Source organism: Dendrobates tinctorius, unplaced genomic scaffold (assembly GCF_039654945.1).
Source record: "Dendrobates tinctorius isolate UK_male_01 unplaced genomic scaffold, ASM3965494v1 ptg000075l, whole genome shotgun sequence".
Classification (NCBI taxonomy): Eukaryota; Metazoa; Chordata; class Amphibia; order Anura; family Dendrobatidae; genus Dendrobates; species Dendrobates tinctorius.
The window spans coordinates 28,121,671-28,134,814 of record NW_027361743.1 but is presented as its reverse complement, the minus strand read 5'-3'; the positions used below and the strand labels follow the sequence as shown (position 1 = coordinate 28,134,814).

At 45.2% G+C, this 13,144-nt stretch overlaps 1 protein-coding gene across 1 annotated transcript in view; it reads left to right on the top strand.

Moving 5' to 3' along the window:
* Positions 1 to 13,144, top strand: part of ATP8A2 (ATPase phospholipid transporting 8A2) — a 1,255,085-nt gene that overhangs the window by 202,149 nt on the left and 1,039,792 nt on the right. Inside the window, exon 2 of the mRNA XM_073583121.1 lies at positions 2,715 to 2,859. Within this exon, the coding sequence (XP_073439222.1) occupies positions 2,715 to 2,859 (145 nt within the window). The remainder of the gene's footprint in view (positions 1 to 2,714; positions 2,860 to 13,144) is intronic.

The window sequence follows — 13,144 nt, the reverse complement described above, 5'->3', positions numbered from 1 at the left end:
TAAGCCAAATTGGATATAATTCCACACCAAACATAAAAAAGAGGGTGGACAAAAGTATTGGCACTGTTCGAAAAATCATGTGATGCTTCTCTAATTTGTGTAATTAACAGCACCTGTAACTTACCTGTGGCACCTAACAGGTGTTGGCAATAACTAAATCACACTTGCAGCCAGTTGACATGGATTAAAGTTGACTCAACCTCTGTCCTGCGTCCTTGTGTGTACCACATTGAGCATGGAGAAAAGAAAGAAGACAAAGAACTGTCTGAGGACTTGAGAAACCAAATTGTGAGGAAGCATGAGCAATCTCAAGGCTACAAGTCCATCTCCAAAGACCAGAATGTTCCTGTGTCTACCGTGCGCAGTGTCATCAAGAAGTGTAAAGCCCATGGCACTGTGGCTAACCTCCCTAGATGTGGACGGAAAAGAAAAATTGACAAGAGATTTCAACGCAAGATTGTGCAGATGTTGGATAAAGAACCTCGACTAACATCCAAACAAGTTCAAGCTGCCCTGCAGTCTGAGGGTACAACAGTGTCAACCCGTACTATCCGTCGGCGTCTGAATGAAAAGGGACTGTATGGTAGGAGACCCAGGAAGACCCCACTTCTTACCCCGAGGCATAAAAAGCCAGGCTGGAGTTTGCCAAAACTTACCTGAAAAAGCCTAAAACGTTTTGGAAGAATGTTCTCTGGTCAGATGAGACAAAAGTAGAGCTTTTTGGGAAAAGGGATCAACATAGAGTTTACAGGAGAAAAAAAAAGAGGCATTCAAAGAAAAGAACACGGTCCCTACAGTCAAACATGGCGGAGGTTCCCTGATGTTTTGGGGTTGCTTTGCTGCCTCTGGCACTGGACTGCTTGACCGTGTGCATGGCATTATGATGTCTGAAGACTACCAACAAATTTTTCAGCATAATGTAGGGCCCAGTGTGAGAAAGCTGGGTCTCCCTCAGAGGTCATGGGTCTTCCAGCAGGACAATGACCCAAAACACACTTCAAAAAGCACTAGAAAATGGTTTGAGAGAAAGCACTGGAGACTTCTAAGGTGGCCAGCAATGAGTCCAGACCTGAATCCCACAGAACACCTGTGGAGAGATCTAAAAATGGCAGTTTGGAGAAGGCACCCTTCAAATATCAGGGACCTGGAGCAGGTTGCCAAAGAAGAATGGTCTAAAATTCCAGCAGAGCATTGTAAGAAACTCATTGATGGTTACCGGAAGCGGTTGGTCGCAGTTATTTTGGCTAAAGGTTGTGCAACCAAGTATTAGGCTGAGGGTGCCAATACTTTTGTCTGGCCCATTTTTGGAGTTTTGTGTGAAATGATCAATGTTTTGCTTTTTGCTTCATTCTCTTTTCTGTTTTTTTCATTTAAGACAAATTAAATGAAGATAATAATACCAAAGAATTTGTGATTGCAATCATTTTCAGGAAGAAACTGAGTATTATCTGACAGAATTGCAGGGGTGTCAATACTTTTGGCCACAACTGTATATACAGTATGCAGTGTGTCAGTTGGTGCCCATAGAAGTGAATGCATAGTTTTAGCTGCCTGTGTCGGCTGCAGGATTGCATGCGATGCCTCTACAGTATATAGTTTAGATAGTGTTATACGGTGGCATAAGTTGAAACTCATGGACCCCAATGCAAAACCTCCAGCGGGCCCCCAATTATTGCAAGTCTTTAATAGTATTGGTCTTTTCATATAAGCCAGAGGGACTTTTTGGGCCCCTTAGACTCCAGGACCCGGTGCCATTGCAACCCCTGCCCTTATTATTGCTGTGCCCCCGGCTTTATATATGCAGCAAACAGATGTAATATGGTGAAGATTCTATATATGTGATGACATATATGTACGTATACCGTGCGCCCGCTGTATGACATGTCGTACGCTGCATTTTATATGGACACTGAATGGTGTACATGGCAGATGGCCTTTCACGTCTGATCTGTAAGGCTGTGTGCACACGATGCAGAATTCCTGCGGATCCGCAGTGTGATGTACAGTAGCATGTAAATCAATGAAAAAAAAAAACGCTGTGCAGACGCTGCGGATTTTTCCACGCGGTTTTCCCGCGGTACAAAATCCGCAGCATGTTACTTCTTTTGTGCGGTTTTCCATCTCCCGTCTCCAAATCCGCAGGGGGAAAACCGCACAAAAACCGCAAGAAAACGCGTGCCAGACTGTGAACACCATGTGCCAGGATTATGCCGGTGACACCTCTGTATGTGCCAGGCTCCATATTGTGCCAGAGACGTGTCAGTATCAGTCTGGGCCAGTGTGGTATTTGTACGTGGCGTGCCAGCACGTCCAGGTGCCATAATGACAGGCTGTGTGGCACTGAGGTCTTCTGTTATGTGCCAGTGACGTGTCACCCTGTAGTTACCTTGTGTAGGTTATGGGCCATGTTATTATGTCACTGAGCAGTGTGCCAGTGCTGCCTGAGGCCCCTGCCCATCACCCCCATCCTCCCCAGCTCTGTACAGTGGTGGGATAAGACTGGATGACCCCAGCATCATCTGAGCGGGGACCCTCGTCCTCCTCCTCCTGCCTGTGCCCTGTCTCTCCACCCTCTGCAGCTCTCCTCCAGTGCTGACAGTGGTGCCTGCCTCCCTGCCTGCCTCCCTGCCACTCCTCGGTGCTCCTCAGCCTCCCGTGTGCCCCCTCCCGATATATAAGCCCCCCGTGGTCACAGCCTTGTCATCTGTCTGCAGGTCCAGTCTACTCCTCTGCTGGTTACAAGAAGGCAGATGATGAGATGTCCGGGGCCACGTCCAGTGCTGACCAGGTGGAGGCAGCGACCCGCACCCTCCTCATCCATCAGCCGCAGACATGCAAGTTCAGGGACAACAGGGTCAGGTAAGAAGCCCCCCGTCCCCCCCCCTCCTACACGGTGGGCTCAGACTCCCCTCCATGCCCGGCACACGGCAGCGTCACCAGCTGCTCCAAACTTCTACTCCCCGCAACTCACCACAACCCGAGCCCACAAGTTCTGTCACCAGCCCGCAGAGACACCACCTGTGTGTGACCCCGAGAGTCCACAGCACCTGCAGAAAGGGGGCGCGGGGGGCTTATCACTGGGACCAGTCACTCACTGGGATCACTGGGACCAGTCACATACTGGGATTACTGGGGACCAGTCACATACTGGGATCACTGGGGACCAGTCACATACTGGGATCACTGGGGACCAGTCACTCACTGGGATCACTGGGACCAGTCACATACTGGGATTACTGGGGACCAGTCACATACTGGGATCACTGGGGACCAGTCACATACTGGGATCACTGGGGACCAGTCACATACTGGGATTACTGGGGACCAGTCACATACTGGGATAACTGGGACCAGTCACATACTGGGATCACTGGGGACCAGTCACATACTGGGATCACTGGGGACCAGTCACATACTGGGATTACTGGGGACCAGTCACATACTGGGATCACTGGGACCAGTCACTCACTGGGATCACTGGGGACCAGTCACTCACTGGGATCACTGGGACCAGTCACTCACTGGGATCACTGGGACCAGTCACATACTGGGATTACTGGGGACCAGTCACATACTGGGATCACTGGGGACCAGTCACTCACTGGGATCACTGGGGACCAGTCACATACTGGGATCACTGGGGACCAGTCACTCACTGGGATTACTGGGGACCAGTCACATACTGGGATCACTGGGACCAGTCACATACTGGGATCACTGGGGACCAGTCACTCACTGGGATCACTGGGACCAGTCACATACTGGGATCACTGGGGACCAGTCACTCACTGGGATCACTGGGACCAGTCACATACTGGGATCACTGGGGACCAGTCACTCACTGGGATTACTGGGGACCAGTCACATACTGGGATCACTGGGACCAGTCACATACTGGGATCACTGGGACCAGTCACATACTGGGATCACTGGGGACCAGTCACTCACTGGGATTACTGGGGACCAGTCACATACTGGGATTACTGGGGACCAGTCACATACTGGGATCACTGGGACCAGTCACATACTGGGATCACTGGGGACCAGTCACTCACTGGGATCACTGGGACCAGTCACATACTGGGATCACTGGGGACCAGTCACTCACTGGGATTACTGGGGACCAGTCACATACTGGGATCACTGGGGACCAGTCACATACTGGGATCACTGGGACCAGTCACATACTGGGATCACTGGGGACCAGTCACTCACTGGGATCACTGGGGACCAGTCACTCACTGGGATTACTGGGGACCAGTCACTCACTGGGATCACTGGGGACCAGTCACATACTGGGATCACTGGGGACCAGTCACATACTGGGATCACTGGGACCAGTCACATACTGGGATCACTGGGGACCAGTCACTCACTGGGATCACTGGGACCAGTCACATACTGGGATCACTGGGGACCAGTCACTCACTGGGATTACTGGGGACCAGTCACATACTGGGATCACTGGGGACCAGTCACATACTGGGATCACTGGGACCAGTCACATACTGGGATCACTGGGGACCAGTCACTCACTGGGATCACTGGGGACCAGTCACATACTGGGATCACTGGGGACCAGTCACTCACTGGGATTACTGGGGACCAGTCACATACTGGGATCACTGGGGACCAGTCACATACTGGGATCACTGGGACCAGTCACATACTGGGATCACTGGGGACCAGTCACTCACTGGGATCACTGGGGACCAGTCACATACTGGGATCACTGGGGACCAGTCACTCACTGGGATTACTGGGGACCAGTCACTCACATGTCCAATGTCTTCCTTGGACAGAGTCTATCCAGGGAAAAAAAAAAAAATCACTGCATGCCCGAGTTGGATCCGATAATCAGATCACACTCGGCCATGCAAGTCCATGGGTATGTGGAGAAAAACTTGAACTGCACTCGGACGACATCTGAGTGCAGTATGATTTCCATGGGCTGACACAATAGAGAAGGTGGAGACTTTTTTCCCCATGTTTTCCACATCCGAGAAAATTGGATCACACTCTGATCACACACTGATCAGTGTGATTAGCATAATCGGCCCAATTATCTCTGATGAGAGAATATACGCTGGTGTTACCCAAGGCTTAGTATCAGATATTTTCTGACTAGCTGACATTGCCTGTCATTATTAGGATTCAGAGGAGTTTATACAGTGATTGGATACTTCTGATATCATGCACGGTGCCCAGAGTAAAGTAATATAGTGTGGAATTAATGGCCATACATTGTGTCCATGACTTATTAAATACCCTATAGCCCTAGAGCCTTGTTTAGGTACAGCATGTTTAATAGATGAAGGTCCTGGGTGAGGATAAAAGGGGTTTTACAACCATAGAATTTGCAATAACCTATGCATACAGCGTAGCGTGACTCACGACACATACCATCCAGTACTGTTGTGTGTTACCTGTTATACATGTGGCCATTACATATATGGTGACCTTAAAGGGAACCTTTCAGCATGAAAATGCTGCCCAATCTGCCAACACCATGTGATAGAGCGGGGGGAACTGAGAAGATTGATATATAGCTTGATGAGAAAACATTCAATATATCCTGTATTATAATCATTTAATAGTCAGTCAAAGAAAAAAGAAACATCCGGCACTGTCCCTGAGGAAGGAATACCCGCAAAGCCACTTATAACCGCGATCAGTGTGACACCTGTAACCCTTGCTGAACGGGTGCTCTATCCATGTGAAGAAAAAACATGAAATATCATAGTAGAAAAAGACAGCAGGATGGCACTCACCGTTCTCTTGAAATGATTCACTTTATTTCATGTTAATAAAGCATAGGCAATGGCACGGGAGAAATGCAAAAAGACGGACGACAGCCGTTCCGTGCACAATGCACTTCAACAGGTCCCATGCTCAGGCTCAAAGAAACACTAATTTATACCACATGTGTGAACAAAAGAAACTCCACTCTGAACGTGTCTTAAAAATCCCAAAATAAAAAAATAAAAACAAGCATAATTTACATACACCGTATGCAATAAAACTAGCAATCATAACCGCTTCAGAGAAATACGGACAGATCCACTTTTTCATTTAGACCCAAAGGACCCGTGGCTTTTGTACGGAGGATCCATTTAGCCTCTATTTGTAATAGATGTTTTTTATGACTCCCTCCATACTGCGGTGCAGACACCCTTTCAATGCCAGTAAACCGTAATGCTTCCGCATTCCCTCCATGTACCTCTCCTCATGTGTTCTATAAGTCTCGGGACACCCTTTCCTGTGCTGATGGAATTGAAATGTTCCCTGAATCTTACACAGAGGGGCCAGATAGTTTTCCCAATGTAGAAAAAACCACATGGGCAAACAATGCATACACTACAAAGGAGGTCCTGCAAGTAATGAATTCCGGGACTTCGTGAAATATAGGTCCCATTTTTACAGTTTTGCCACTTAATTTAAATGGACACCAAGAACAGTTTTTACATATATAATTTCCCTTTGGGGCACTAGATTCCAAACCATTATTTCGTTTGTTTTGAAATCTGTTCTTGACTAATAAATCCTGAAGGTTAGTACTTCTTTTACTCACAAATAAAGGACCCCTACTGACCACATCTGTGAGGTCTCTGGCACTTTCCAGTAGTTGCCAGTTCTGTCTGATGACTGTTCTAATGTGTCTATCCATAGAATTATTTGTAAAACTAAACACAAACCGTTTCTCCTTTCCTTTTTTGATCTGCCCGGTAATAACTGGTTCACTATTAACCCTCTGTAAGGCGGAATCTAGAACAGAATCAGGATATCCTCTTTTTTTGAATCTGCTACGCAATTTATTCGCTTGTCTCTGAAAACCTTCATTATGACTATTACATTTCTTTAATCTCAAAAATTGGCAAATGAGGCAAGGAATTCTTTACATAATGGGGGTGTGCACTATTATAATGTAAGAGGGAGTTTGTGGATGAAGATTTACGAAAAATTTCTGTATACAAACCTCCATTGGTTAACTTTAATCTGACATCCAGAAAAATCTATTTCTGAGCCTCCAAATTGCGAAGTAAACTTCATATTCATATTATTATGTGAATTAAGAAACTCCACAAATAAATTGAAATCCTCTTTTGACCCGTCCCACGCAATGAAAATGTCATCCACATAGCGAATAAATAATTTTATGTACTTCAAAAAGGGATTGGTGACCGCATAAACTACTTTCTCCTCCAAGACTTAGAGAACACATGAGGAAGGTACATGGGGGGAATGCGGAAGCATTACGGTTTACTGGCATTGAAAGGGTGTCTGCACCGCAGTATGGAGGAGTCATAAAAAACATCTTTTACAAATAGAGGCTAAATGGATCCTCCGTACAAAAGCCACAGGTCCTTTGGGTCTAAATGAAAAAGTGGATCTGTCCGTATTTCTCTGAAGCGGTTATGATTGCTAGTTTTATTGCATATGGTGTATGTAAATTATGCTTGTTTTTATTTTTATTTTTTTATTTTGGGTTTTTTTTAAGACACGTTCAGATAAAGGGTGGAGTTTCTTTTGTTCACACATGTGGTATTAATTAGTGTTTCCTTGAGCCTGAGCATGGGACCTGTTGAAGTGCATTGTGCACGGAACGGCTGTCGTCCGTCTTTTTGCATTTCTCCCGTGCCATTGCCTATGCTTTATTAATATAATAATAATAATAATCTTTATTTTTATATAGCGCTAACATATTCCACAGCGCTTTACAGTTTTCACACATTTTCACTGTCCCCAATGGGGCTCACAATCTAAATTCCCTATCAGTATGTCTTTGGAGTGTGGGAGGAAACCGGAGAACCCGGAGGAAACCCACGCAAACACAGGGAGAACATACAAACTCCTTGCAGATGTTGTCCTTGGTGGGATTCAAGCGCTAACCACTGAGCCACCGTGCTGCCCCAAGAATATGAAATAAAGTGAATCATTTCAAGAGAACGGTGAGTGCCATCCTGCTGTCTTTTTCTACTATTATAATCATTTAATCCTCTGCTCTTCCTGGGATTTTCAGGCCTGTGGGCGGTGCTCTCAGTGACTGACAGCTCTGTGTGCACACTTATACACTGAGAGCACCGCCCACTGGACTGAAAATCCCAGGAAGAGCAGAGGATTAAATGAGTAAAACACAAGTTATCTTAAATCTTCTCTCACAAAGCCATATATCAATCTTCTCAGCTCCTCCTGCTCTATAACATGGCGTCAGCAGATCAGACGGTATTTTCCTTCTGATAGGTTCTCTTTAAGTATCCACAATTATCCACAGCGCTGTGACTCCACCCATTAGGAGCACTTTGTGATAATCCATGAAAAGCAGGCAGAACAAAGTAGCAGAGGCATCAGAAAAGCTGAGAAACACCATTCCTCCTGACAGCTCCTCTCTGATTTTTTTTTGGGGGGGGAAGCTGCATTATGATTCAAGCTATCGGGTACAATCAGTGAAATTCCATAAAAACCAACATATTCATAACTTTTGTGTTAATGGTTGGTCATTATCAGGACACCATGTGGGGATTACTAGCAATTACTCGCTGGGAAGCGCAGTGAACGTACCACTCACTTATTCAGCTATGTCATTCAGGAAGAGAACAAAGTGGTTGTTTTTTTTCTATAAATGGCATAAACTGCCGCTGACTCTGCCAATGCCATCGTGCCCGCATCTTACACCTCTCTGCAAAATCGGAAAGGGGCTATCAAGGAATGTAGTGTTATTTGACTTTTTTTTTTTTAGTGCCGCTGCTACTTTGTTCTGCCTGTCGTTTGGGGACGAACCTCAGTGACTATAAACTGAAGGCATATCCTAGTGATATCGTCAACGCATGTTATAGGATAACCCTTTCAAAGTTTAGTTAAAATAGACTAGAAGACCCCTTTAAGAGGTTCTAACATGTATAATCAGTTAGGTCCATCCACTACATTTCCCCTCTTCCCCATTGCAAGTTTAGCCAACTATATGGCATAAACAATCTAATATTTTATGATCATTGGATAATAGTTCCAATCCACAGAATAACCCATAAATGTAATGTTTAAAGGAGTTCTGCAGGGTAAGATATATGTGGACGCCTCCAAAAACATCATCACGCCTGTCCACAGGGTGAGTGTGGTATTATAGCTAAGCCGTGTTCACTACAATGTAGCTAGAATAATTTAATAATAGGTGTAAGACGTAAAAAAAATATGTATACGGTGTATATTTTTTAAATTGCTGCTAGATTAAATTGTATTGAGGTTATGAAGTGAATTTTTTTTCCCTCAGATGATGCGGCTGATGGTGACTTATCATTATTGTTGTCTGTTTCTTATTTTTCATGCTTATTTTTAGACTATTCTGCTGATTTATACAGTTGTGTTTACACATGCAATGAACAAATTGGTAGTGAGCACCAAAAGGTCTGATATCTCTGTCTCCTGACAATGGGCTATTATCAGCAGGGAATACTGTGACTGCCACAGATGACTCTTTATTAAAAGGAATCTGTCACCTATTTTTTTCTATATAAGAAGCGGTCACCACCATTAGGGGCTTATCTACAGCATTCTGTAAAGCTGTAGATAAGCCCCTGATGTAACCTGAAAGAGAAGAAAAACGCGTTATATTATACTCACCCAGGAGCGGTCCGGGTCCGGTCCGGGTCTGATGGGTGTCGCGGTCCGGTCCGGCGCCTTCCATCTTCAAGCGATGGCGTCCTCTTCTTTGCTTCCCATCATGGCTCCGGCGCAGGCACACTGCAGTACTCTGCTCTGCCCTCAATATAACGTGTTTTTCTTATCTTTCAGGTTGCATCGGGGCTTATCTATGCCATTACAGAATGCTGTAGATAAGCCCCTGATGGTGGTGGCCGCTTCTTATATGCGAAAAAATAGGTGACAGATTCCCTTTAAAGGGGGTTTTACACATAGCGATATCGCTAGCAATATCGCTAAAGCATCACCGATTTTGTGACGCAACAGCAATATTGCTAGCGACATCGCTATGTGTGATACTTACCTCCGACCGGCTCCCCCGCTCTCTGTCGCTGATCACGCGAGATCGGTCGGGTCCATTTCTCGTTGGGCGCTTCCTGCTGGCGCAGACGAGCGACATGTGGATGCGGGTGGGAGGTCGTCAGCATCGCTGTGTGTGAAAGGTAAGTAACGACCGCTGCTGCGTCACTGTGAGATCGGCCTGTGTGGAAGCTCACTAGCGATCATTTAGCGATGCACCAGCGATCCTGCCCAGCTCGTGCCGTGGTCAGATCGCTGGTGCATCGCTAAATGTAAAGAGGCCTTAACTCTAAGGGCTCATTCAGACATCAGTTTTCCAAATTCGAGTCCTGGCCTTGTTTTTCACGGATATCACTTGTACCTATAGTAGTCTATGAGGCATGCGTGTTCTGTCCGTTTTCACAGAGCGTTTGACCTCCATTTTTTTTTGTATCCGAGAAAAACTGATTAAACTCAGACAAAACTCTGATGGTATAAGCTGAAACTCCGACCAAACTCTGACATTCTCATCAAAACACTGCTGAAACTCAATGATTTTTGTTGTATGCAAACAATGGTCCGACGTCTAAATGAGCCCTAATAATCGTATGTGCAGGGATTTTTCTGATGCACCACACCTTGATAACTAGCACCTGCTGAATGAATACACTTGGACTCATGAGTAGGGATGAGCGGACCGGTAGAAGTTTGGGTTCTGGTACCTGATGCGGATTTTTTTTGAAAATTCAATTCGGGAACCAGAACAGTACCCAAACTTCCACCAGAACCGAACCCCATTGAAAATAATGGTTACCCGAATTCTCTCTCTGTGCCACCACGGCGTTACCACGAACACTGCACCGGACTTCCACAGAAAGTCATTGTTCGGGCCCAAACAGTGACTGTCCGGTACATTCAGTTCAGGTTCGCCCATTTCTACTCATTGACTTTCTCTTTGGCCGGACACATAAAATGCCCATGTTAATATCGGGGCTATACAGCCATTCTGATGTAGAGTGTCCATGTAAGTGCACAAGCCTCATCTAAGTGATCCTGACTGCTCAGCATAAATGAGTACACCCCCTTTGAAAAGTTAGATTTTAATCAATGTTTCACTGAATACATGAACAGTTTCCAAGATTTTGACAAGGTTGAGTTTCATAGAACATTTTTAACCCTTAACATGAAAGTAAGGTTAGTAATATAACTTTAATTACAAAATATTCAGTTTTACTCAAATTAGTTGACGCAAAATGAATAAATCCTACTGGAAAAACTACTACATCTAGTATTTTGTATGACCTCCATGATTTTTAACCCCTTTCTGCCATGTGACGTACTATCCCGTCCATGTGCCCTGGGACTTAATTCCCAGGGACGGGATAGTACGTCTAATGCGATCAGCGGCACCCACGTGGTGAACGCCGCTAATCGCGGCCAGATGTCAGCTGATTATCACAGCTGACACCCGGCACAATGTGTCAGGGGCGGTCACAGACTGTCCCTGACACGTTAACCCCTTGCACACCGTGATCAAACACGATCGCGGTGTACCGGGGGTTAAAGGGAAGCATCGGCAGGGAGGGGGCTCCCTCCGTGCTTCTCTGAGCCCCCCACAGCAGCGCAATGTGCAGCGCTGATGCGGGGGCCTCCTTCCCAGCAGGTCTCCGGATCCAAGATGGCAACGGGGACCTTCGGGGGCCTGCAGGGAGATGGCTTCCTCAGTGCCTGCAAAGCGCAGGCATGAGGAAGCCTGTGCAGTGCCTGTGACAGATCGCTGATCTGTTACAGTGATCTGTGATGTGACAGATCAGCGATCTGTCACAGGACAGTGATGTCCCCCCTGGGACAACCTAATAAAGTAAAAAAAAAAAAAAAGTGTAAAAATAATTTTAAAAAAATCGCTAAATAAATTAAAAAAAAAAATTCCCTAATAAATTCATTTTTTGGAAATAATAAAAAAAAACAATAAAAGTACACATATTTGGTATCGCCGTGTCCATAACGACCCTCCCTATCAAACTGTCCCATTAGTTAACCCCTTTTGCGAACCCCTTATAAAATAAAAAACGAAGCAAAGAATAATGCTTTATTATCATACCGCCGAACAAAAAGTGCAATAATGCGCGATCAAAAAGACGCATATAAATATCCATGGTACCGCTGAAAACGTCATCTTGTCCCGCAAAAAAACGAGCCGCAACACAGCATCATCAGCGAAAAAATAAAAAAGTTATAGCTCACAGAATAAAGCGATGCAAAAATAATTATTTTTTATATAAAATTGTTTTTATTGCATAAAAGCGCCAAAACATAAAAAAACATAAATGAGGTATCGCTGTAATCGTACTGACCCGAAGACTAAAACCGCTTTATCAATTTTACCGCACGCGGAACGGTGTAAACGCACCCCCCAAAAGAAATTCATGAAACGCTGGTTTTTGTTTATTCTGTGTCCCAAAAATTGGAATAAAAAGCGATCAAAAGATGTCACGTGCCCAACAATGGTATCAATAAAAACGTCAACTCGTCCCGCAAAGAATAAGACCTCACCTGACTCCGTGGGTCAAAATACGGAAAAATTATAGATCTCAATATGTGGTGATGCAAAAACTATTTTTACAATAAAAAGCGTCTTTTAGCGTGTGACAGCCGCCAAACATAAAAACCGCCATAAATAGTAAATCAAACCCCCCGTTATCACCCCCTTAGTTAGGGAAAATAATAAAATTAAAAAAATGTATTTATTCCCATTTTCCCATTAGGGCTAGGGCTAGGGCTGAGATTAGGGTTAGGGGTGTGTTGGGGTTCGGGTTGGAGTTAGAATTGGGGGGTTTCCACTGTTTGGGCACATCAGGTGATCTCCAAACGCAACATGGCATCTGATCTCAATTCCAGCCAATTCTGCATTGAAAAAGTCAAATGGTGCTCCTTCCCTTCCAAGCTCTGCCATGCGCCCAGTGTTTTACCCCCACATATGGGGTATCAGCCTACTCAGGACAAATTGCAAAACAACTTTTGGGGTCCAATTTCTCCTGTTGCCCTTAGGAAAATAAAAAATTGGGGGCAAAAATATCATTTTTGTGGAAAAAAAATATAATTTTTTTATTTTCACACCTGGGCGTTATAAACCTCTGTGAAGCCCTTGGGGGTTCAAAGTGCTCACCACACA